Raw genomic sequence first — 23,387 nt, forward strand, 5'->3', positions numbered from 1 at the left:
ATTGAGATACCTTATCTTTTTGCAGGAAGCCCTGCACAGGGAACGGAAACTGAAGAAGAAACTTTGTATCTTACAGGAGCTTCTCAGTGTACTTGTACAAACCTCAGAGAAGTCATGGATGGTAATTACTGACTGTATACTTTTACTGATGAGAATAATTTACTGTCAAGCTAAAGAAGAAAATCTATATAAAGTATCTAATTGTAGTAAAAACAAAGAAGAGCACTATGTATCTTTAACTGCTTTCTGATGATATCTATTAACCAGTTGCCCAATCACTATGTGTGGATAATTAAATGACTAGTGAATATAATCTAAATAACATATGGACATTCAGTGAATATAAAACGTCTATACACCCCTGTTAAAATTCCAGGTTTGTGGCTTAAATTACATTGAGAAACAAACTGAAATCTTTCTGAGGGGGGAAATAAAAATAACAAAACTGAAATATTGTGGTTGCATAAGTGGGAACACCCTCTTATAATTTGGAATGTGGTTGTGTTCAGAATTAACCAATCACATTTAAACACATGTTAAATAGTAGTCAGTCAGTACACAACTGCCATCATTTACAGTGATTCTGATAACCCCATATGAAATTTGGCTGTTCTAGCAGGATTTTCCTGACATCTTCTTAGTTGCATTTTATAGCAAAAGCTATGATGCGTAAACAGCTTACAACACAGCAAAGGGATCTCATTGTTGAAAGCATTAGGTATACCATGGAACACAGTGAAAACAGTCATCAATAAGTGGTTTAAATTTGGCACAACAATGTCCGTCAAAAATTGATGAAAGAACAAGAAGAAAATTGGTCATGGAGGCTGCCAAGAGGTCTACAGCATTAAAGGAACTGCAGGAATTTATGGAAAATACTGATGGTGCACTGCATGTGACAGCAATCACCTGTTTAATTCATATGCCTGGTCTGTTGCATAGGATGGCAAGACAGAAGCCTATTCTTAAAAAGAAAAGCATCGAAGCTTGGGATGTATTAGCAGAACCTACATTAAGTCTGCCAAAAGCATGTGAGAAAACATGTTATGGGCAGATGAGACTGAGTTTGAAGTTTTTGGCCATAATTCCAAAAGATATATTTGGCGGAAAGCCATCACCAAAAGTTCACCATACATACAGTGAGGCATGGTAGAGACAGTATTATGTTTTGGTGCTGCTTTTCAGTAGCTGGAACTGGGGCTTTAGTCAAGGTGGAAGTAATTATGAACAGTTCCAAATATTAATCAGTTTTCCAAAAACCTTGAGGCCTTTGCTAAAAAGCTGGAGATGAAGAAGAATTTCACCTTTCAGGACCACAACGATACTAGGCACACTTCTAAATGAACAAAAGAATGGTTTCGCCTGAAGTAGACCAAAGTTTTAAAATGGCCCATCCAAAGCCCAGACCCAAATTCCAACTGAAAATGAGTGGGTAACAGGAAAAGGGCTGTGCACAAGAGATGCTCTCAAAAGTTGACAGATTTGGAGTGCTACTGAAAGTAAGAGTGGGCAAATATTGACAGCTCTAGATGTGCCATACTGAAAGACTCCTACCCAAAAAGATTGAATGCTGTCATAAATTCAAAGGTACTTCAACAAAATATTAATTTAAGGGTGTGGCAACCACATTATTTTACTTCTTTATTTTTTGGTTTCCACCCAAAAAGATTTAAGTATGTTTTTCAAATGAATTGTACAGGTTATGGCTGATATTAAGGGTAGGTTCACATGAGTATATAAAAAATTGTTCACAGTTTCATCCCGAAAAATGTGATTATTTTTTCTCACTTGTCATCCGCATACAATCTGTTTTTTGCAGCAGCTATTAACCATTAGAAGACCATTTACAATTTCCTATGTTACAGAATTGCAATGCAATCATTTTTTTTATGTATCCATAGACTTGAATAGGTGAGTCTCATCCAATTTACGTAAGAAACGAGTGCATGCTGTGATTTTTTTTCACACAGAGAATCCGTCATCTGTACAACCCCACTGAATAACAATGTTCCGAGTGCTATGTTTCACGGACAGCACTCGGATCTAAATAACAGTGATTTGAACGAGCCCTGAAGGTGGAAGAAGTCCTGAAATGATTCTTCTTGGTATAATATTTTTCGTTGACAAAAACCTGGCATTTTAACAGGAGTGTGTAGACTTTAAAGATCTACTATGGTATTGAAGCAAATATTATAAGCAATCTGATGACTGCAGGTTCATTTCACCTATGAGAACTAACAAAAAGATGGAAAAGGAAAGAAAAAGAAAATTATTTAAAATATTAAAAAAAGTTAAAATTCCTCCATTAAAAATAAAGAAATGGAAAAAAACAATACATTTATGGCCACTGTCCCAAATGTCTACTCTATCAATATAGAAAGATAATTAACCCATTCAGTAAAAATAATAAGGGCTCATTCAGACGTCAGTGATTTTTCATCAGTGTTGAGTGCATGCCAAAACCAGGAGTGGAACTTACAGAGAAAAACCATAAATGAAAGATTGACACCTGTTCTGTGTTTTGGAGACACTCCTGGTTTTGGCATACAAACACTGATGAAAAAGCACTGACTTCTGAACAGGGGCGTAACGACTGCGGTCGCAGAGCTCGTGACCGCAACTGGGCCCGTGCCGGTGGGTCCCCCCGATGATAGCACAAACTTCAAGTGGATGCGCGTCCTCAGACGACAATCAGAGGCCAGCAGCTGACGTCAGCATGCACGTGACTGGGGGCGCGTGGCAGTGACGTCATGCACTTCCATCGCTTGCACGTTGAAGTCAGCTGTCGGGTTCAAAAGAGGACACCATGCGGTGGGGGAGCGGAGGGATGGTGAGTATAATTGTTTATTTTTTTCTATGCATTAAAGAACAGCGGCAGAACGGAGGACATGTACCAGGATGGGGGATACTGTATATATACCAGGATGGGGGATATATACAGCATACCAGGATGGGGAACATCTATACCAGGATAGATAACATATATTTATATATATGTATATATACACACACCAGGATGAGCGACATATATACTAAGATGAAGGGCATATATATACAGTGGGTACGGAAAGTATTCAGACCCCGTTACATTTTTCACTCTTTGTTTCATTGCAGCCATTTGGTAAATACTAAAAAGTTCTTTTTTTTTCTCATTAAAGTACACTCTGCACCCTGTCTTGAAAAAAACAGAAATGTAGAATTTTTTGCAAATTTATTAAAAAGAAAAACTGAAATATCACATGGTCATAAGTATTCAGACCCTTTGCTCAGACACTCATATTTAAGTCACATGCTGTCCATTTCCTTGTGATCCTCCTTGAGATGGTTCTACTCCTTCATTGGAGTCCAACTGTGTTTAATTAAACTGATAGGACTTGATTTGGAAAGGCACACACCTGTCTATATGAGACCTCACAGCTCACAGTGCATGTCAGACCAAATGAGAATCATGAGCTCAAAGGAACTGCCCAAGGAGCTCAGAGACAGAATTGTGACAAGGCACAGTTCTGGCCAAGGTTACAAAATAATTTCTGCAGTACTCAAGGTTCCTAAGAGCACAGTGGCCTCCATAATCCTTAGATGGAAGAAGTTTGGGACCACCAGAAGTCTTCCTAGACCTGGCCGTCCAGCCAAACTGAGCAATTGTGGGAGAAGAGCCTTGGTGAGAGAGGTAAAGAAGAACCCCAAAATCACTGTGGCTGAGCTCCAGAGATGCAGTAGGGAGATGGGAGAGAGTTCAACAAAGTCAACTATCACTGCAGCCCTCCACCAGTTGGTCCTTTATGGCAGAATGGCCCGACGGAAGCCTCTCCTCAGTACAAGACATATGAAAGCCCACATGGAGTTTGCTCAAAAGCACATGAAGGACTCCCAGACTATGAGAAATAAGATTCTCTGGTCTGATGATACAAAGATAGAACTTTTTGGTGTTAATTCTAAGCGGTATGTGTGGAGAAAACCAGGCACTGCTCATCACCTGCCCAATACAACCCCAACAGTGAAACATGGTGGTGGCAGCATCATGCCATGGGGGGTGTTTTTCAGCTGCAGGGACAGGACGACTGGTTGCAATTGAAGGAAACATGAATGCGTCCAAGTACAGAGATATCCTGGATGAAAACCTCTTCCAGAGTGCTGTGGAACTCAGACTTGGCCGAAGGTTCACCTTCCAACAAGACAATGACCCTAAGCACACAGCTAAAATAACAAAGGAGTGGCTTCAGACCAACTCTGTGACCATTCTTGATTGGCCCAGCCAGAGTCCTGACCTAAACCCAATTGAGCATCTCTGAAGAGACCTGAAAATGGCTGTCCACCAACGTTCACCATCCAACCTGACGGAACTGGAGAGGATCTGCAAGGAAGAATGGCAGAGGATCCCCAAATCCAGGTATGAAAAACTTGTTGCATCATTCCCAAGAAGACTCATGGCTGTACTAGCTCAAAAGGGTGCTTCTACTCAATGTTGAACAAAGGGTCTGAATACTTATGACCATGTGATATTTCAGTTTTTCTTTTTTAATTAATTTGCAAAAATGTCTACATTTCTGTTTTTTTTCAGTCAAGATGGGGTGCAGAGTGTACTTTAATGAGAAAAAAATGAACTTTTTAGAATTTACCAAATGGCTGCAATGAAACAAAGAGTGAAAAATTTAAAGGGCTCTGAATACTTTCCGGACCCACTGTATACCAAGATGAGGAACATATATACCAGGATGGAGGACATATATGCTGTATATATACCAGGATGTGGCCAGGATGGAAGACATATATATATATACAGTACAGACCAAAAGTTTGGGCACACCTTCTAATTTAAAGATTTTTCTGTATTTTCATGACTATGAAAATTGTACATTCACACTGAAGGCATCAAAACTATGAATTAACACATGTGGAATTATATACTTAACTAAAAAGTGTGAAACAACTGAAAATATGTCTTATATTCTAGGTTCTTCAAAGTAGCCACCTTTTGCTTTGATGACTGCTTTGCACACTCTTGGCATTCTCTTGATGAGCTTCAAGTGGTAGTCACCGGAAATGGTCTTCCAACAATCTTGAGGGAGTTCCCAGAGATGCTTAGCACTTGTTGGCCCTTTTGCCTTCACTCTGCGGTCCAGCTCACCCCAAACCATCTCGATTGGGTTCTGGTCTGGTGACTGTGGAGGCCAGGTCATCTTGCGTAGCACCCCATCACTCTCCTTCTTGGTCAAATATCCCTTACACAGCCTGGAGGTGTGTTTGGGGCCATTGTCCTGTTGAAAAATAAATGATGGTCCAACTAAACGCAAACCGGATGGAATAGCATGCCACTGCAAGATGCTGTGGTAGTCATGCTGGTTCAGTATGCCTTCAATTTTGAAAAAATCCCCAACAGTGTCACCAGCAAGCACCCCCACACCATCACACCTCCTCCTCCATGCTTCACGGTGGGAACCAGGCATGTAGAGTCCATCCGTTCACCTTTTCTGCGTCGCACAAAGACTCATCAGACCAAAGCACAGATTTCCACTGGTCTAATGTCCATTCCTTGTGTTATTTAGCCCAAACAAGTCTCTTCTGCTTGTTGCATGTCCTTAGCAGTGGTTTCCTAGCAGCTATTTTACCATGAAGGCCTGCTGCACAAAGTCTCCTCTTAACAGTTGTTGAAGAGATGTGTCTGCTGCTAGAACTCTGTGTGGCATTGAACTGGTCTCTAATCTGAGCTGCTGTTAACCTGCGATTTCTGAGGCAGGTGACACGGATAAACTTATCCTCAGAAGCAGAGGTGACTCTTGGTCTTCCTTTCCTGGAGCAGTCCTCATGTGAGCCAGTTTCTTTATAGCGCTTGATGGTTTTTGCAACTGCACTTGGGGACACTTTCAAAGTTTTCCCAATTTTTCGGACTGACTGACCTTCATTTCTTAAAGTAATGATGGCCACTCGTTTTTCTTTACCTAGCTGCTTTTTTCTTGCCATAATACAAATTCTAACAGTCTATTCCTCGATGAAGCATTTCCTGTGCGAAACGCGCGTCGGGTGCGTGGTGGGTGCCTGGACCTCTGATCTGAGCTCATTGGTAACTATTGTTATATCTCATTTTTTGTTTATAGTCCTTTTGGGCATTTATACATTTATATATTTGTGTATGTGATTGCACTGGGATTATGGACCAACGGAGGTTGTTTGCTTATTATTAATTTACATATTTATGAACTGTTATTATTCTTCGTGACAAGTATATATATATTTTTTCTCTGTTGCTTGAGGTATTTACATTGTGCTTTGTATTGATTACCAATGATATATTTATGCTAGCTCTCTGGATGTCATAGTTGTCAGCTTATACACATTATGGGTCCAGGCACCCCACCACTTTTTTCATCTGTGGTGTGCCTTGTTTTTATTATTGTACGTATTTTTTAAAATGTATTTCATTAAAGTATTGGCATTTTTCAACTTTGGGTCTTATAGTTGCTTCTTTGCCTTTTTTAATTTTGGTGTATTATCGTAATTATACTGATGTGGAAAATTATGTTTGCAGGTCGTTTTTATTGCTCAAAAAATGCAATAAAAACAAAACCCAAAAATAATAGTGGAATTGCATTTTTTTCACCATTTCACACCACTTTGATTTGTTTTCCCTTTATTCAGTACATGATAGGGTAAATTGAATAGTGTAATTCAAAAGTACAACTCTTCCCACATAAAACAAGCCCTCATACGTCTATGTCGACAGAAAAATAAAAAAAGTTATGGCTTATGGAAGAAGAGGAGGAAATAAAACAAAAGCGCAAAAAGGAAAAATTGCAGAGTCCTGAAAGGGTTAAAGGCAGAAAAAAATTCTCAAATGATTCTTCTTTTTATGATTTTTTATTTTTAGATTACAAAAAGAACTGTCATTTTAACAGGGTTGTGTGGACTTTTTATATCCACTGTAGGGTACAAAATTTAGAGCTGTGGGGGAAGAAGATAAAGTAAAGACATGGTATAAATATGTCTTGAAAGGAAAATATTCAGTCTTCTAGGGCAGAGACAGCCTGCTGCATTTCTCGTGTGAGGATCGCATCGTAAACCTCGTACTGGCTGTCTGCTCCCCTGACCTGAGCTTGACAGCTGCATAGAAATCCATCACGCTGTCATGCTCTGGTCAGGAGAGATGCCGGCCAGTCTGTGCAGTGCAATGCGATCCTCGCTTGAGTTATATGGCAGTCTGTCTCTACTCTTAGCCTCAGTGTTGTACTCTCATCAGACCTCATCTTATACCATGTGGAAACCCGATTTATGCAGTTCTGTGCCAAATTTGTTTTATAATGCCCGTACACTGTTGTAGGATAAAAGAAATATGTATTCATAACACTACATATATAAAACAAAGTACATATATATGTACTGTATATATAGTGTGTGTGTATATATGTATACAGTTCTATATTAGAGATGCGTGGATCACACTGGTATCATCGTAAAAACTAGATAATAGTTATCTCTTGGTGAATCTGACATTTTATCAGAGGTGGTTGTTCAGCGTTTCCTTTATGATGGCTTGCGAGGCTGATGACAGGATAGAAGTAGTATTGACAGGAAGTACAGCTGAGTAGATCAGATGAGCTGAGCTAGGTATGTATGTGCAGCTGGTATGTTTTCATGTATGTGGTGATTAAAGCATCGTCACTGCCCACTTTATTCATATTTGCTTTCTGTGCATGGCTGTGATCTTTCTTGACAGCATTGCACATGCCTCTTAATAACACCTGCATTACCCTTCCTGTCGGTGCATGTCTTACAGGCCCAGCTTAATGAGGACCATTTAAAGTCTAAAGTAGCAAATCTTGAAAACCAGCTGTTCTTCTACACCCAGGTACATTAGATAGAAAAATCTTTTTTTTTCTGTATGCATGCAGGTTGTTTTTCCAGATATCTTGTCCTGTGATATATAAACTACAATTACAATTATGATCCTCCAATTAAAAAAGCAGCTTTCCCATGTGCAGTATTTTACCATAGTTGGAGGCTGATGAACAGATCTGATCGCATGCTTCTCTACCAGCAGCCATTCTGAGGACAGGAGAGTCGTGCGGTCTGTGAAGAAGACAGCAATAAGTGCAGGAGGAGAACCTATAATATTTAGATTAAACCTATAATACTTATATATAAGTGCCACAAAATCATGTCCCCAACATATCTGTTGAAATAAAAATATAAAGTGGTCAACCCCTTTAAAATTGCATCTCTGCAAATATGTAATTTTTAAGTAAACATCCAAACCATTTCCCCTTTATCTGTGGTGTAAATGGTTTTGACAACTAATATTTCTCCATTCTTTTGTAATGATGAATCGATTTTGTTTATGAATTTTAATACAGTGTGGTTAGCCTGTACATGTGATATGGAGAAATAAAATAATCCCCGTCTGGTCTTAAAATGTATGTACTTCTTAGTATACACAGATTACTGTTCCGGATTGGAAATACAGTATAGTTTCTGCATATTGTGGTATTTTCACCGATTATCAAAATGTTGGAAACTTAAAAGTTCTCCAAGACTGACAAAATTAAAGTAAAAACTCACTGTTCTGTTTAAAGGAAATCTGTCTGTAGGATTAACCCTCCTAAGCCGTCAATATGGGAATATATGACATAGGAAGCTGAATAAAATGACACCTTGATATCTGTGATCTGATTATTCCATTCCAGAGATATCCATATTTTTTTAATATGTAAATGAGCTGTTAAACTCTATGGGCGGGAGACTGATCTGCATGAGAATCTGCACCCCAGAGTTTATTTTAAATGAAAGGGGGCATTACCAGTGTGAGACATGTATGTTATGATCTGCTACAAGCACTAAGGAAAGAAAGGAGATCTGTCCCTACAATAGAACTAAGCTAGATCCCTACGATGTAACGGGGAACCTGATCCTGCGATCAGACCCGCTAAAGTCCTCGGCTAGTCTGAACGAAGACCTATAGATGTGAGGGAGGGATCCCAACAAGAACTAAGGACTGGGATAAAGTTGGACACCTCCTAGCAGGAATTGTAGCAGTAAAAGACAAACACACAACATAGAACTTAAAGGTCCGAAGACCTAGCTAAACTGACTTAGAAAGGTAACTAAGCACCAGGCTAGCTTAAGAGTAGAAATTACAATGAAGTCCAGCAAAGCCAGGAGGGCGGAGCAGGTTTAAATAGGCAAAAAAGGTCATGTGACCAGCAAGATAGAAAAAACCTAACAGGAGAGTTCTAACAATGTAATGACTGACAAGTCTGCTCTCTTTATCTATATGTCTCACGGTGGTCAGAAATGCTGCAGAAATTCTGCAACATCAAAAGCTTGCCAAAAGCTCATTGTGGGAACATAGCCTAAAGGTTAAAAACCATTAGGCTACATACACATGCAGCCAATTTGACGCAAGCAAATCCTCCCAAGTTTTCAGGGCAAAATTGCTGTGATCTCACGGCAATGTTCGCATTTGTAGCATGTGGGTTTTGTTAGGACAGCGCCGGTGCCCCTGCACGAGTTCTTTTTCCTGCTCTCAGCAGGTATGCCAACGTGTTCACTTACCCTCCCACGCTGCTCCAGTCCCTGCAATGTCTGCTTCCTCCCAGGACCTGCACACGGCACGCAGGTCTTCTGGGAGTGTGCTTAGAGCGCGCTCCCTACTTCTTAAAGGGGGAGCAGGCTCGCTTCTGAAAATGACCCCAGCCAATGGCTAGGAGACATCAAATATTTAAGGCACCCTCCCCTATAGGGAGGTGCCTTAACTACTCTAGTCCATTAGTGTTGTACTCGTCCGTCTAAGTACTAAGGTCCCTGTATCTGTGCTCCCTGATTCTGATCCTGTCCACCCTGTCTGTACCTGATCCTGCCTATCCTCCTAATCCTGATCCCGTTCCGCCCATACCAAGTCTTGATGCTGACCCGGCTGGTTCGCACCTGTTATCGCCTCCCTCGTCTGCCTACTCTGAACCAGGTCCTGTGTTCCAGTTCCCATCCTGTCTACCAGCCGTGCAGTATCTATCCTCCTGCTATCCAGTTCCTGGCCGTTCTGACTCTCCAAGTGGTCACTTAGCTATGACACTTTAGGCTTTATTTGGACCGTGGCAAAAATTGTTATGAAATTGCTGCAGACTTCGGAATTCTGCAAAAAATAATTAATATGCTGCCGAATTTGAAAATCCACAATCCATTTCAATTTACATACAGATAACATCTGCAACATGTAGATGAGTTTTGTTAAATTTCATCTACTTTGCTTGTACTGTATTACGCTGCAGATTTGCCACTACAAAATCAGCACAGGAAATGCGCAGGTAATACGCCACATGTGCATTCTGCTGCACAGATCTAATGCTCCTCATTGCTGAGCGTTTGCTACAGTTGGACATAATCCAAGCCATCTATTGTGAGCTAAAGAACCTGTATAGCCCCGCCGCTCATGTTCTGATATTGCCTTGCCACCTCCAGTCAGAATAGGAATGCCGGGGGGTCATTGAGGCGAGCATGGGGTTTCTTGTACACAATTCTCAGTTATTTTAAAAATATTTTTCTTCCCTTGCCTTTAACAAAGGGAAATAGGAAAATGTGATGGATCGCCTTTTTTTCAAGATGTACTTATATTGTTCATTCTATGCTATGAACAGGATCCTGAAGACGCATGGGTGCCAGTCTGAAGTATAGGCATTACCAACTGACATGTTCCGGTACATAAGCACTAGCCATCTGGTGGAAATTCAGTGAGCACAGCAGAATACCAATTTCCAGTTGGCAACCAATGTATTCCTAGTGTAATGCAGCGACTTGCGGCATTACGGTAATGGTCCAGGATGTGTTTTGGCTGACCATGTACCTCCCCCTCAGATGTCTGGTCACATGACTGTGACATGGCACAGGTCCTGTGCACACAGAATGTCTGGTCACATGACTGTGACATAGCACAGGCCCTGTGCACACAGAATGTCTGATCACATGACTGTGACATCAGCACAGGTCCTGTGTGTGTGTACTACAGGATATATAAACCCTGGTAGTCTTGAGACAGGGTGTGTAAGGCGTGAGGCCTGTTCCCGTGTGGGACACCGCTAGAGTGAGAGGCCTAGTGAGGCCTATTGAAGCCTGGTGGAGCCTCAAAGGCGGAGGCTGGATCCTTAGCTGTGTAAGCGATCCCAGTAGCCTTGGAGGGCCAGAGGCTTGGAAGGCAAGAGCCTGAAAGGCAGAGGCTGGATGTTGGCGATGTAAACATACCAGTAGCCTTGGAGGGCCAGAGGCTTGGAAGGCAAGAGTCCTGGAAGGCAAAGGCTGGATGTGAGTTGAGACCACATACCAGTAGCCTTTGAAGGAACGAAAGCTGGAGACCCCCATCTGGGAAGCCGTAAAGCCACAGTGGTGGCAGAACAACCCTGAAGCAGCCAAAACCCGGCAAAGGTAAAAACACTGATTGATGTGGACATTTCTATAAGTGACTTTGCTGGGGGCTGCAACTGGAGCCAAGTGGGCCTGTCTGCCACTTGAAAGAGGCTCTTGGACATTACGTGTATGATATGTCGGCGAGCCACTGAGTTGGACTCGGTTATAGCAGTTATGTTGTATAATAAACTGCTGGAGTGTGAAAACTGGAAAAACGTGGCTGGTGTGCTTTAATTGACCTGGTGCAGCGAGTATCCCCCAATATGATGACTAGCGCTGCCTTACACTAGATATTGCTGTACAATACACTGGTACGCTCTGCTTGCTGTGGTATATACAGTTGCATTGTAATGGAAATTATGATGCACTTGAAGGTTGTAGTTGGGCACGTTAAATTGTGGTGATAGATTCCTGTTTACTCAGAACTATGTGAGTCATCACCACAGGAATGACTGCCTTAATGACTGTAATCAATGTTCTTATGAAATCAAGTGAAAAATCTCTGAATGTAAGCAGTTTTATCACATCTGATCTTCCCACAGTCCTAATGTGTAATCTTGGCCTTACCTTCTGCTTGATGCAGCATTTAAAGCTCATTCAGCAACATTGCATGCTCCTGCAAAAAGATACTGATTTGTCATTGAGACAGGTCCCTGGGCTGAGTCCCCCTAAAACCACCAAAATGAGGGGTCTGTAGCTCTCTTTAGAGGACATTTCCTTCTTCATCTTTAAAGGGAATCTGTCAGCGGGTTTTTGCTATGTAATCAGACAGCAGCATTATGTAAGGTCTGAGACACTGATTTCAGTGATGTGTCACTTATTAGGTTGTGTGCTGTTGTTTAAATACAATGAATGTTTTATCAGCTGTAGATTATCACTGCCAGACTAGGTGCCCGTGTGCATCCTGCTCTAACCATATCCCTAGCAGTTTATTGTCAATATACTACGTACACAGAAAGCTGCTAATCAGGGGTGTTGGCAGAGTTAGCTTTCTGATCTCTGCTACATCTAAAAGCTCTGATTGCTGCACCCAGTAAACTAAGTGATACATCGCTGGAATCAGGGTCTGTTTCTCTAAATTATGCTGCTTTAAGAAGAGGGAGCAAAAACCTGCTGACAGATTCCCTTTCAGATTAATGGAGTATTGAATATTCATAAAGCTGAATAGTCTCTGAAAACCCTAAAAAAAATATTAGTTTTGGTCATTCGGCTTCTCACCATTGCTAAGGTAATCTAACTGATCTGACCAATCCAGACCAGTAAGGCAGGTGTATTTCCAATAATTAGTTATATATATTAGCAAATTAATTCTCCAAATGTCATAGCCTATGGTAATTAGGATGTTGGCACATGGAACCATCATGCAACCTCCATGCATTGTTATATTAGCTCTATAGTACTCCATCTATTCCACGCCTACAGAATAGGAGCCTTACAGAGTTCAGTAGAAGGCCCACCCACCACTTTGATAATAGGGTCATGTGCATAAGCCCCTATATTATTTGTAATAAGAGTATAAAATACCTAATTTATATCTCATATTATAGAGTTTTCCAAAAACAAGTGTGAAAAAACTTCTGTTAGAGATGGAAGATCACAAGATGAAATATCAGGAGAAAGCCAAAGAGTCACTTCAGAAGATATCAGATGATAAAATAGCAGCGGAGAGACAACTCCAGAATGTGCAGGTCTGTGCTGAAATAAAATGCTTCTTACTAACACTAAAGGCTGTTTTTACATTTTTACATTCACCAATACCAATATGTGTGCTAGTTCTAGATTTCTTGTGAAAATGGATGGGATCAAGTCAGGAGAAATGCAGAGAAAGTCTATTCATTTTTGGGGTCAAGACCCTTTTGACTTATCATGATGAGATCTATTATATGGAAATCTCTTAGACCTTCAATAAGTTGTGCATTAGCTATAAAAAAAATAACTGTTGTGAATGGACTGCTATTACTGACTGCTAGAGGCTGCATTACCACATAGCTGTTTGCACATCTGACATGATCATTACCCATATGTACGTTGTTATATTCCACCTCATCACATACTATAAGATACTATGTACCTGTAATCCTACAATATTTTTTTTGCATCCCAAATTGCAGATGTCATTATCAGTATCTTCAGATGAGTGTGAGTTGTGGAAAGAAGAATATGAAAAACTGAAAGCAGACTGGATTGACCTAAGCAACAAACATTGTGAGCTGAAGAATGAGAGGAGCATTCTTCAAAGCAAACTCCAGGTAGTCTACCAAGAACAGATCTTTGGATCAAAAAACCTACAATATGAAAACAGCCTCTTCAGAAGGAGGAGGACTTCACTCTCCGCAAGGAGAAACGTTCCTCCTTAAAACCTACAGTAAAAGGATTATATGTATCGAACCCAAACTACTGTAATATGTGAATATTACTAGTTTATTGCCTTTATTAATTCTTCTAGCTGGCAGGAAGGTGGGCATATAGAGAAGTCAGAGCACATTTGTTGTATTGACAAGTGATTTCTCATATTAGTACACTTGGAATATAACCACTGTAGGATTTCACACTCTCAGTTGGGTATTAGGTAGTGTTCACATAGGCACGGATTCTTGTATCAAAACAATGTGATGTTTATTTTTTACTGGTTGCACAGTACCAAACAAAACCATAAATCGAAATCCCTAGCCTTGACCAGGTGCTAACTAAACAACACAGACCCTGGCTACTCATACATGGCTGAGCTAGTTCCAATCCAGTCTAACAAAACGGCTATCATCCATAGCAGCCACTGATACTGTACTTCCAGTTTGGTGCACACGGCCTGTGCAGACTGTTCTCAAATACAGATTTTGGCTTGTCTTCAGCTTCAACACAAATCCATTCTGGTCAGCTTCCCCCCAGCTGACAGACTAAGGTGAACATCTAGCTTGATTATATGCAGAGCCAGCCAAGTGAAAATAATCAGAGCCTGTTGAGCTAGGATTTAACCCTAGCCTACCTGGCTTTACTGCATACCCCCCCTCTGCCCAAAGCCGGGGGCTGGGCACCATCTGCCAACACACAGAGCCTACAGGGCTTTAAATTGACCCCAACGTGAGTTTATGATTGATGACACGAGGGTGACCTAGAACCTCCAAGAACCTGCCCCAATTTTTAGATACCGATTTTTGGTCATGTTGACTTTTGGAAGCTGGTAAAGTTCCTGCCACTTTGACACCCTCAATGTTGGCTTCTGACCGGGCCAACCATCATGGGGTTTCGAGCGGGTCCCTGCCATTCCAGGGTTTTAGAAGGTTGCCATAATATACATGGGAAAGGCTTTCATTTTCCCTGGTCGGTGTACTTTATAGTTGACCTCTCCCACCTTTTCATCACCCTATAGGGTCCTTGCCACTGGGTAAGGAACTTGCTCCCACTGTGGACCCTAACACAAGTACCCATACCCCAGGCTTAAATTGTCTCACTTGAGCCGACTGATTATACCTTGTGGATTTTTCCTCTTAGGCCTTGAGGAGGCGCTTATACCTGTCCCTTTATTTTGGCCCCATGACACAACCGATCATTATGCCTGGCCCCTTGCGGAAACCGATTATCTCCCATCTCCTGGAGAACTTTATTTAACACACTTACCTTTTACTGTTAAGTCCTTGAGCTGGGCAGCTCCATAGTTGTCCTGGGAATTCTCCAGGTCAGGGATATTGACTTCAAAGGATGCTTCCTCACCCTCCTTTCTAGCCAGTACAGTGAATGGAAATTTACCATTTACATCATGTGATTTTGTCACCATAGGCGACTCCTGGCAGCATACTGGACTACTGGGTTCTACAGCTTTAGCCCATAATTCTCAGAACAAAGGAAAATCTTGATCGATAACAATAGTATGTAACTAGTCTTTGACCACTCCCACTTGGTGGGACACAAAACCACAGTCTGTGCATATGTCAACCTGGGCCATTGTATAGTTCTTGGCATCTCCATGGATACACCTTATACCCACTCTTTTCCCAGGGTCTAGAACTTGTAGAAGTATGGCCCTCGCCACACTGCCAGTCCAGAAGTCCCATCACTTGGACACCATTCAGTCACCTGGAATTCCTGAGGCCCCTCACCAGGATGAGGTACAGAACTGCAGGCAGGATAGGCAAAGTAGTAGTAGTGCTGGCCAACGTTGCAGTCCATTGACTTCAAAGTTAAGGGACAATTGGCTGATATATGACCCTGGGCATGTCACCCTGGGCCAACAGACAATAATACAAGATGTACCCCTTGAACCTGGCTCTGACTCCTGGAACCTTAAGCCCCTTCTTTTTGGTATGCCTGTTGGGTGGCCTCAGGCTACCTTGTTTGCTCAAGGAGTTCTCCACAGTCTTGTATGTTTCCACCAAGGTCACTAGGTCATCTGCATTTTGGTGATCTCCCCGGGCAATCTCTCAGAGAGCGATTCTGGCTTGTCTGTATCTTCAGCTTCAACACAAGTCCACTGTGGTCAGCTTCCCCCAGCTGACTGCCTTTGATGAACACTGAGCCTGTTAATAGTCAGAGATGGCCAGGTGCAAATAATCAGAACATATAGAGCTAAGATTTAACCCTAGAATATTTGTAAACATGAGACATTATCCTTCATAAATAAAACGTAATGGCAAGACTGTAGGTTTTTTTCATCACCACTCGAAAAAAATAAATAAAAAAAGTCCTATATGCCTCAGAATGGTACAACTGAAAACTATAACTAGTTTGTAAAAATTAAGCCCCCTTGAGGCTTCATCGACAATCAAGCAAAAAGATTGTGGCAACATAAAAATAAATGATTTTTTTAAAGTGTTTTGATGCCCAGGGAACGATGAATGCTGTAAAAACCAAACCTAACAATGTTATTCAGTACAATACATTGATCTCAAAATAGAAACATTAAAAAAATTCAACTCGTCACACTAATAACAAGCATTCATACGGTTATGATGACAGAAAAATTAAAAAGTTCTGGCTCTTGGAATACAATTATGATAAAAACAAAAACATTTCTGTGTCTCTCAGACCTATAATACATTGATGTGTCTTTAATTTCTTCTGAACCACCCATAGACTTTAAACGTGCTTACAGTCCACATGGAACTCTTCAGTGACATTGTAAAACATCATTACATGTTAAGCAGTTGCTTGTGATTGTGGAGCTGCAGGAGCAGGGAGTCGGCTGTCAGACACAGCCAAACTCCCCATAGAGAAGGCAGAAATGGTTTGTTACCATCTCTGCCTTACTCATCGCTGTATACATATTACTGAAAACGTGCTGAAACAGATTAGGAAGTGCTGACAATGCTTCCTTCTCCGATCCCAGCCATAATATGGCAGGAAGGAGCACAAGCTACTGGGTCCTAACAGACCAACACCAGGTCTCCAGGGTCGGCAGGAGACTGCATATGCCTTGTAACTAGGGGTAAAATGCTAGTCCCAGTTACAGGGGAAATCAGATATATAAAAAAATGTATTTAAATGTCGTAATGCCCCCTAAAGGTCTGTTATGAACTCATGGTGGCACAATGTGTAAAATAAAGGAGAAATGAAATTTAAAAAAAGCATGAAAAAAAAATAAATAAAATGAAATAAAAAAAGAAAGCCATTGCCAGTTTGAATCACAGTTCATAGCCATGCACCTGTAAAAAAAACTAAGAAACTCGTGTCCACTATATAGAATTCATTGTTACGGAAAGGGAACCACAATTTAAAGTGTATTCCAATGGTCCATTGTGGACATGTATTTCCTTTTTTTTTTGTCATTTTATTTCCCCCCCCCGTATCTGAAAACAAAAAAGAACATAACTTAAAATTTGGGCTAACGTATCACAAAAAAAGAGTCATAAACCATTTGAGTAATTGAGTGAGAAAAATTGAATTGAAAGAGAAAAACTTTTAGGGCTCTTAAAACCGCATTTACAAAAAAATCCCCAAAATATGCTTGGTCATGAACCGGGAAAAGGGCTTAATCTTAAGGGTGGTAGTGCACATTAGGGAAAATGTATCGTTTTTATGCTTTGGTTCTGTCATTTGTCTTTTAAAAATGAACAGGACTTAGCTATAGGGGAAGAACAAAAATGTTTACTACAATTTTTCGATAATAAACCCTAGAAAACTGGAGTAAATTGTAGTTAAAAATCTATGACAGTTCATAGCTGGAATAGGTTTTATTTTCCAGCGCACAAACAGCCCAGATGTACCACCAAATTTATGTTAATAAAGGCACATCTTAACCCCAAGCTGGCTGTAGGTTCTAGACTGACTATGAAATTCCAGCTTTGATAAATGACATGCTTTATCCTTCAACCTTACCTTATTAACCTGTTATGTTCACTGGATTTTAACTGCTTAAATCATGGGTGTGGATAGTTTAAAACTGGTGTACTCACACCATGGGGGTCTTGTTCCCTTTATGCCGGTTTCACAGGATCAGCTAAAGCAGCTCTTCTTTGCAAGGATGAGTATGAATATTAGGGGTCATTTCAGCCAAACATTTTTCAGGCTTTTGGAACTTAGGTTTATGACATAAAGGTATTTGCATATATGTAATAAACACTTGAGCTTTTGGAGTCTCATATGTAAATTGTGCCCATATTAATCAAAGTACAGTCTTCATTTTCAATGCTGCATTGGGAATATGAGAAATTGACTGTAGAGACAATGTTCATACTGTATAACCTAATATAAAAATCTTCTAGATTCACATTTTATTGCCATGTCTCTTTATCCAATGTTTCTTTTTTTTCCCATTTTAGTGGGTGGTATCTCAGGAGTCACAATGTCAACATCTTCACAGTCGGATTCAGGGGCTGGAAAAAGAGCAGATTGAGCAGCAAACCAGGAATGAGCACCTTCAAGAAGAAAATGATCTCCTTAAGGAGCAGCTGAGATCCCTACAAGGTTTATTTAATGTATATATAGAAATAGACAGGCTCAACCAACATATAAACAATAGATGCTACATGTTCTCATAGCAAAAAAAGTATTCCCAATAAATAAAAAGCCCAGGAGCTATATAAATGATGGAAAAGCACACTAGGTTTACTTCATTTACTTCTATTTAAAGCATACCTGTCATTTCTGGAAACTTTTGAAAATTAGCTGTTATGTGCGTGGACATGAGGATTAGTACAATTTCTGGCCATTATGTCCCTTGTATCCTGAATTTGTTTTACAGTTCTTTCGTCTGCAGGCTTAATCTTTAATTTTCATTTCTCTCTGAGATGGTGGGTGGAGAAAAGCAGCTATGATATCTCCCATACATTGAATACACATTGATGGATTCCTGCTTTTTATTCTCTGTGTAGAACACAGACAGAAACAGCAGAGGCATAGAGGATATTATACAGCAGTACTGAGCTGTGTGGCTGTGAATGCAGAACTGTAATGAAGTATACCAGTTGCATAAAGTTGCAGCACAATCTCCCTTTCTCTCACTCTGCTGAATACTCCTTACTCCTCCTGCCAACTCCCCTCTCCATAGAGTATAATAAGAGTAACCTGACACTACAATGCGCTGGCAATCTGTCTTGTTTTCTTGTTTTGTCCAAGACTGATTTGAGATGGTTTTAAGAGTGGTGAGTTGAGAAGCAGGAGAAGAAGTGAATCAGACGTGGAGAAAAAATATATATTTAGCAAAAAGGAAGGGGAAATTAGTCAGCTCACCCTTATGGAGATTACTGCACGGAGACTTGCGGTGCAACAAGAAAATTGGAGAAGGAATTCCAGCATCAGGTACTTCCATGAAAATCCCTAAATTTATTGTGAAAGAATAGAAAAATTCAAAATCGCAAATCCACACCACCGCTATAAAATCAATAAAATACCGCGCAAATGCATTTCAAATGATTGTCCTTAATGATTGTATATCGAAATGTGAAATTTATTTACCGCATCGGAAAGGTGTCTCCTTAGCCGAACTTTCAATGGACCTGATGTGCATCCGACATTGTTAATGGCAATGTCTCCACATTTCAAATGAGTGGCATCAAGAGAGTTAAACAACCCATCAGGCAAGATCTTGTATATCATTATGAGTACGTTCTGTGATATTTATATGACAATATTTGTTTTTTATTTTGATTTAATTTTCTCACCATAGAAATGCTGTAGTTCCGTGCTCGGCTCCTGTCCATCATGAGACATGACAGGATATAATTTAACACACCGTCCTTCTCACATTTCGATATACAATGATTAAAGACAATTGTATGAAACGCGTTTGCTCTGTATTTTATTGATTTTAAATGGTGGTGGTGTGGATTTGCGATTTTGAATGTTTCTATTTTTTCTCAATAAATCTATGGCTTTTTTTATGGACTCTGATGCTGGAATTCCTTTTTCTTCAAATAGGCATATTTCTCCACTTTTTTTTACACAGTTATTTACATATAAGGCAAATTCACTTATACTATTGATTTATGCAAAGGTTGATGAAACGACACTGACCATTTAAGTGTCCATTGTAGAAGATCAATGTATTCGCACATAATAAACCATTTAGAGGCCAGAACAATTGTTCATAACGGCTGACAGCAGACTCTTGTTTATCAAAGAAATAATTTGTCATGTTAGAATTTTTTCAGGCTTTGTGGTCTGAAACTCGATGTATATGGCATTTTGTCGATTATTCGCGATCATTTTCCAGTTTGCACTACTGCGTGTTCTGTTTTTATTATGTATATGTTTGATCAGTCTGTTTAGTCCAGCGTGCTGCTTGTGGGATCATTTCTTTAAATGATCCGAAGTACAATTGATCAGCTGTGTAATGGTTGGTTATAAACATATGTATTTTTCTACCTTAAAGGGGTTGTCCCACAATCACAACTTATTACATGCGTGACCACCGCACTATTTAATAGCGGGACACGGGACCCCATTCTCATGATTGCTAGGCAACAACCAGTGTGTAAATACCACCTATCCGGGGGATAGGTGATAAGGTAGAATTACGGGACAACTCTTGAAGTCTAGATGACACTGGATTGTGCAAATCTCTTCTAGCTCACAATAAGTGATAGAAAAAGTCAATAATACAAAAATAGCTGTAATTTTTGGAATGAATGTTTAAATTTAGAGATTTATGCATAAGATACAAATAATGTGAAACGGATTCTCCTTTATCCCTTACAATTCAGATTTTTTTTTTTACACTTTTTTGATTTACATTAAATTTGAAGGCGTACAATGATATTTGACATGGGAGGGAACGCACATACTTTATATATACTTGAAATATTTCTGGGTGTATTCTTAGAATTATACCACCTGGGGCAACATTTGCAGCTCAGTCTCTCCCTTGTCCCATGTTTGCGCTCTCTTGAGCACAGTTCTGATATTAAATTAGCTCTACTTAAAGGGACACTAATCAAATGGCTCATACATAAACTTGTAATGTTGCTCCTTAGTTCCATTTCTCCAAGTGTCAGGTCAAGCAAACAAAGTTATCAAAGCAAATGTATGAGTTATAAATGAGGTGCTGAGATAACACAACACTACATTATAATTAAAGATCTGTAGCAATGTATAAAGTGGACCTGGATGGGGTTAGAAATATATGAATGGAGGAAACCAATGTATTAAGTAATGCCAACCTGTATTGCAACCAATATATCTTTACTGACCCGGGTTTGAGGTGTTAGACATTCCAATGCGCATGTTGCAAGGTGCTTCTTCCCTTCTGAATCACTTCTCTTCCCCCTGACGAACTACATTTGTCCTACTCAAGATAGGTTGGACTGCCTGGTCACTGCAGGATCAGATTATAGCTGCCTTTCAAAATCTAGGAAGAGGGAGAGAAATAGAAACAGCTATTTTGTTTTCTAGCAAGTGTTTCAACTCACCATAGAGCTGGATTCACGGCTAAACTGCTCAGTATTGCTGTATAATGTCCTCAAGGATGTATGTATTTGTTCCTTTTGATGTGCTAATATAGACAGGAGAGCAAGAACCCCCCATGTCTCTGTGTATTGTGTATAAAAGACATCATTCACGTAGGGTGAGCCACCATCTGAGTGGGGGCGCCGCATCTCGTTTATTTATAGTGTGCCAAACTCCGTGGCTAGGCAGTACCAGCATAGATTCACAGGGTCCTTAGGGTTGCCTGGTGTTTGATGGGACTAGACATCTATATGTCCAGATTTATGTCTTGGACCACGATATAACAGGTCCATAATACTCTTTTGCGTTTTTATTCCTATATGTCTAATATCTTGCATGGTTTCTATTTGGTGTAGTTTTATATACATATTTAATAAACATTTAGATTTTAAGGGAATTCTATGTTTCACTCAAAATTGAATAGGCCTAATTCACGCATGCTTCCACATTATATGGTCCATAGTTCCTTGTACGGTTGCAGGTCTCCTGTATTTTAAGCCTTTTAGGCATATACAAGGCTGATAGTTCAGGTCAGGACACTTGGGGTTGGGCTAAGATCAGTTGCCTGGACATAGACCTTATAATACGGATGTGTGAATTCAGCATTGAATATTCATATGCTGCTTATTTTTTGGTATGATTTTGCAGAACAATAACCATAGTTTCTTTTTTACTTCTCTTTAGTTAGGCTGAGGAATTCAGAGGAGCAGAAACTTGAAATGCAGAAACAAATAAAGTTTTTACAAAGTAAGTTGCCTTAAAGGAAACCTGTCACCTCGGAAAATGCTATTTAATTACACATATGAGGTTAATCTACAGGTAAATGTAGTTGCAATGCTGCCTGGCCTCCTTTCTGAAAGTGCGCCTACTGGAAGAAAATAAACTTATTTCCTCCCAGGAGCTGCCTGCTTTCAGTCATGATCGCGTGTATAGAGCAGTTACAGTCATCGCTCACAGCACCACTCACTATATTGTGAGCAGCAGCTGTAACCTTGTCCCCGCATTTTGATTGACAGCTTACTCTGCAGTGCATCTGTCAAAATATCAGGGCGTGTGCTGCAGAGTGAGCTGCCAATCAAAGTAGCAGGGTGCTCTTACAGCTGCCACTCACAGTATAGCGAGCGGTGACTGTAGCCGCTCTGTGCACACCCCAATGACTGAAAGCTGACGACTCCCAGGAGGAAATAATTTCATTTTCTCCCAGTAGCCGCACTTTGTAATTCTATTTTCCCTGCAGATTAACTCTATAACTTCTGTATCACCATGGGGGTCATCTCTTATTTGGTTCAAACATGTTTCTGTGAGAAATACGTACACATGTATGTAAAGTTTTACAGTATTATTATAATTAGGATATGCTGTCTGAAGCTTCAGTCTACTTTTTGCAAGTCTTTTTTGCATAATGCACAATGTTTTACACATATTAACACTGTATATGGGTCATTACTAAAGTCTGTATCCTTCGAATTATATTCCTACCTGTGAAACCTAATAACATTTAGGCAAAAGTGTTTCCTGCACAAGTCCTAAAGATTTTATCCTGCCATACGCGTAAAAAAAGTTTTAAGTTCATACATAGACAGCGCGAGACTGGGGATGCAAATGGTGGTGACACAGACTGTGTATTTTCCCGATGTTTTTGTGGGTTTCCTCTCAAATGGTTGTTATGAAAATTGATATTACTCTGAGTTTCTTTAAGTTTGCTTTTTCATTTGTTATATTTACTAAGGGACATGTAAAGGAATCTTGCAAGGTGGACAAATACTGGTTATGTAAACCGGTCTTATGTCTTGTTTTTACCTGGTTAGTGTAGATTTTCGACATTCATCACAGTAGCAGCGCCTTTATTCAGCCTGTCATCTTCCTGCATACTTTTCCAGGGCGGGGCACAGTGTATTTGTTTTAGGGCAGACAGTAAAGGTTATATAACTATGGACTATGTAGCTATGGACACTAATCAAGAGGCCATAGAATGGCTGCCCATCCATAGACATTTCATTGGTTTGTCCACTATATATATATACATTGTTGTTACATTTATTTTGGGAAACATTTAATTAGTGTCCAACGTGAAATATTAGGCCATATTTGTATGTCTAATAGTGTTCATCTTTTCTCTTTTT

The 23,387-nt window shown here is 40.1% G+C and overlaps 1 protein-coding gene and 1 long non-coding RNA gene across 11 annotated transcripts in view; one reads left to right on the top strand and one right to left on the bottom strand.

Annotated features, from left to right (window-relative positions):
* Nucleotides 1-23,387, top strand: part of TRAF3IP3 (TRAF3 interacting protein 3) — a 290,160-nt gene that overhangs the window by 246,914 nt on the left and 19,859 nt on the right. For 9 of the 10 annotated variants that reach the window (XM_073667066.1, XM_073667064.1, XM_073667068.1 and 6 more), the window contains 6 exons: nt 26-121; nt 7,772-7,843; nt 12,936-13,076; nt 13,500-13,637; nt 18,141-18,285; nt 21,949-22,011. In XM_073667066.1, coding sequence (XP_073523167.1) covers nt 26-121; nt 7,772-7,843; nt 12,936-13,076; nt 13,500-13,637; nt 18,141-18,285; nt 21,949-22,011 — 655 coding nt within the window. The remainder of the gene's footprint in view (nt 1-25; nt 122-7,771; nt 7,844-12,935; nt 13,077-13,499; nt 13,638-18,140; nt 18,286-21,948; nt 22,012-23,387) is intronic. The other variant, XM_073667073.1, reaches the window with a different exon arrangement.
* LOC141225686 (uncharacterized) lies at nt 6,929-23,159 on the bottom strand. Its single transcript, XR_012292933.1, has 4 exons — nt 23,065-23,159; nt 21,009-21,166; nt 7,985-8,064; nt 6,929-7,909 (listed from the first exon to the last, which is right to left on the bottom strand). It is a non-coding gene; the product is annotated as an uncharacterized lncRNA (long non-coding RNA).

This window comes from Phyllobates terribilis, unplaced genomic scaffold (genome assembly GCF_046119375.1).
Source record: "Phyllobates terribilis strain yellow unplaced genomic scaffold, ASM4611937v1 Scaffold_2__4_contigs__length_985480577, whole genome shotgun sequence".
Classification (NCBI taxonomy): Eukaryota; Metazoa; Chordata; class Amphibia; order Anura; family Dendrobatidae; genus Phyllobates; species Phyllobates terribilis.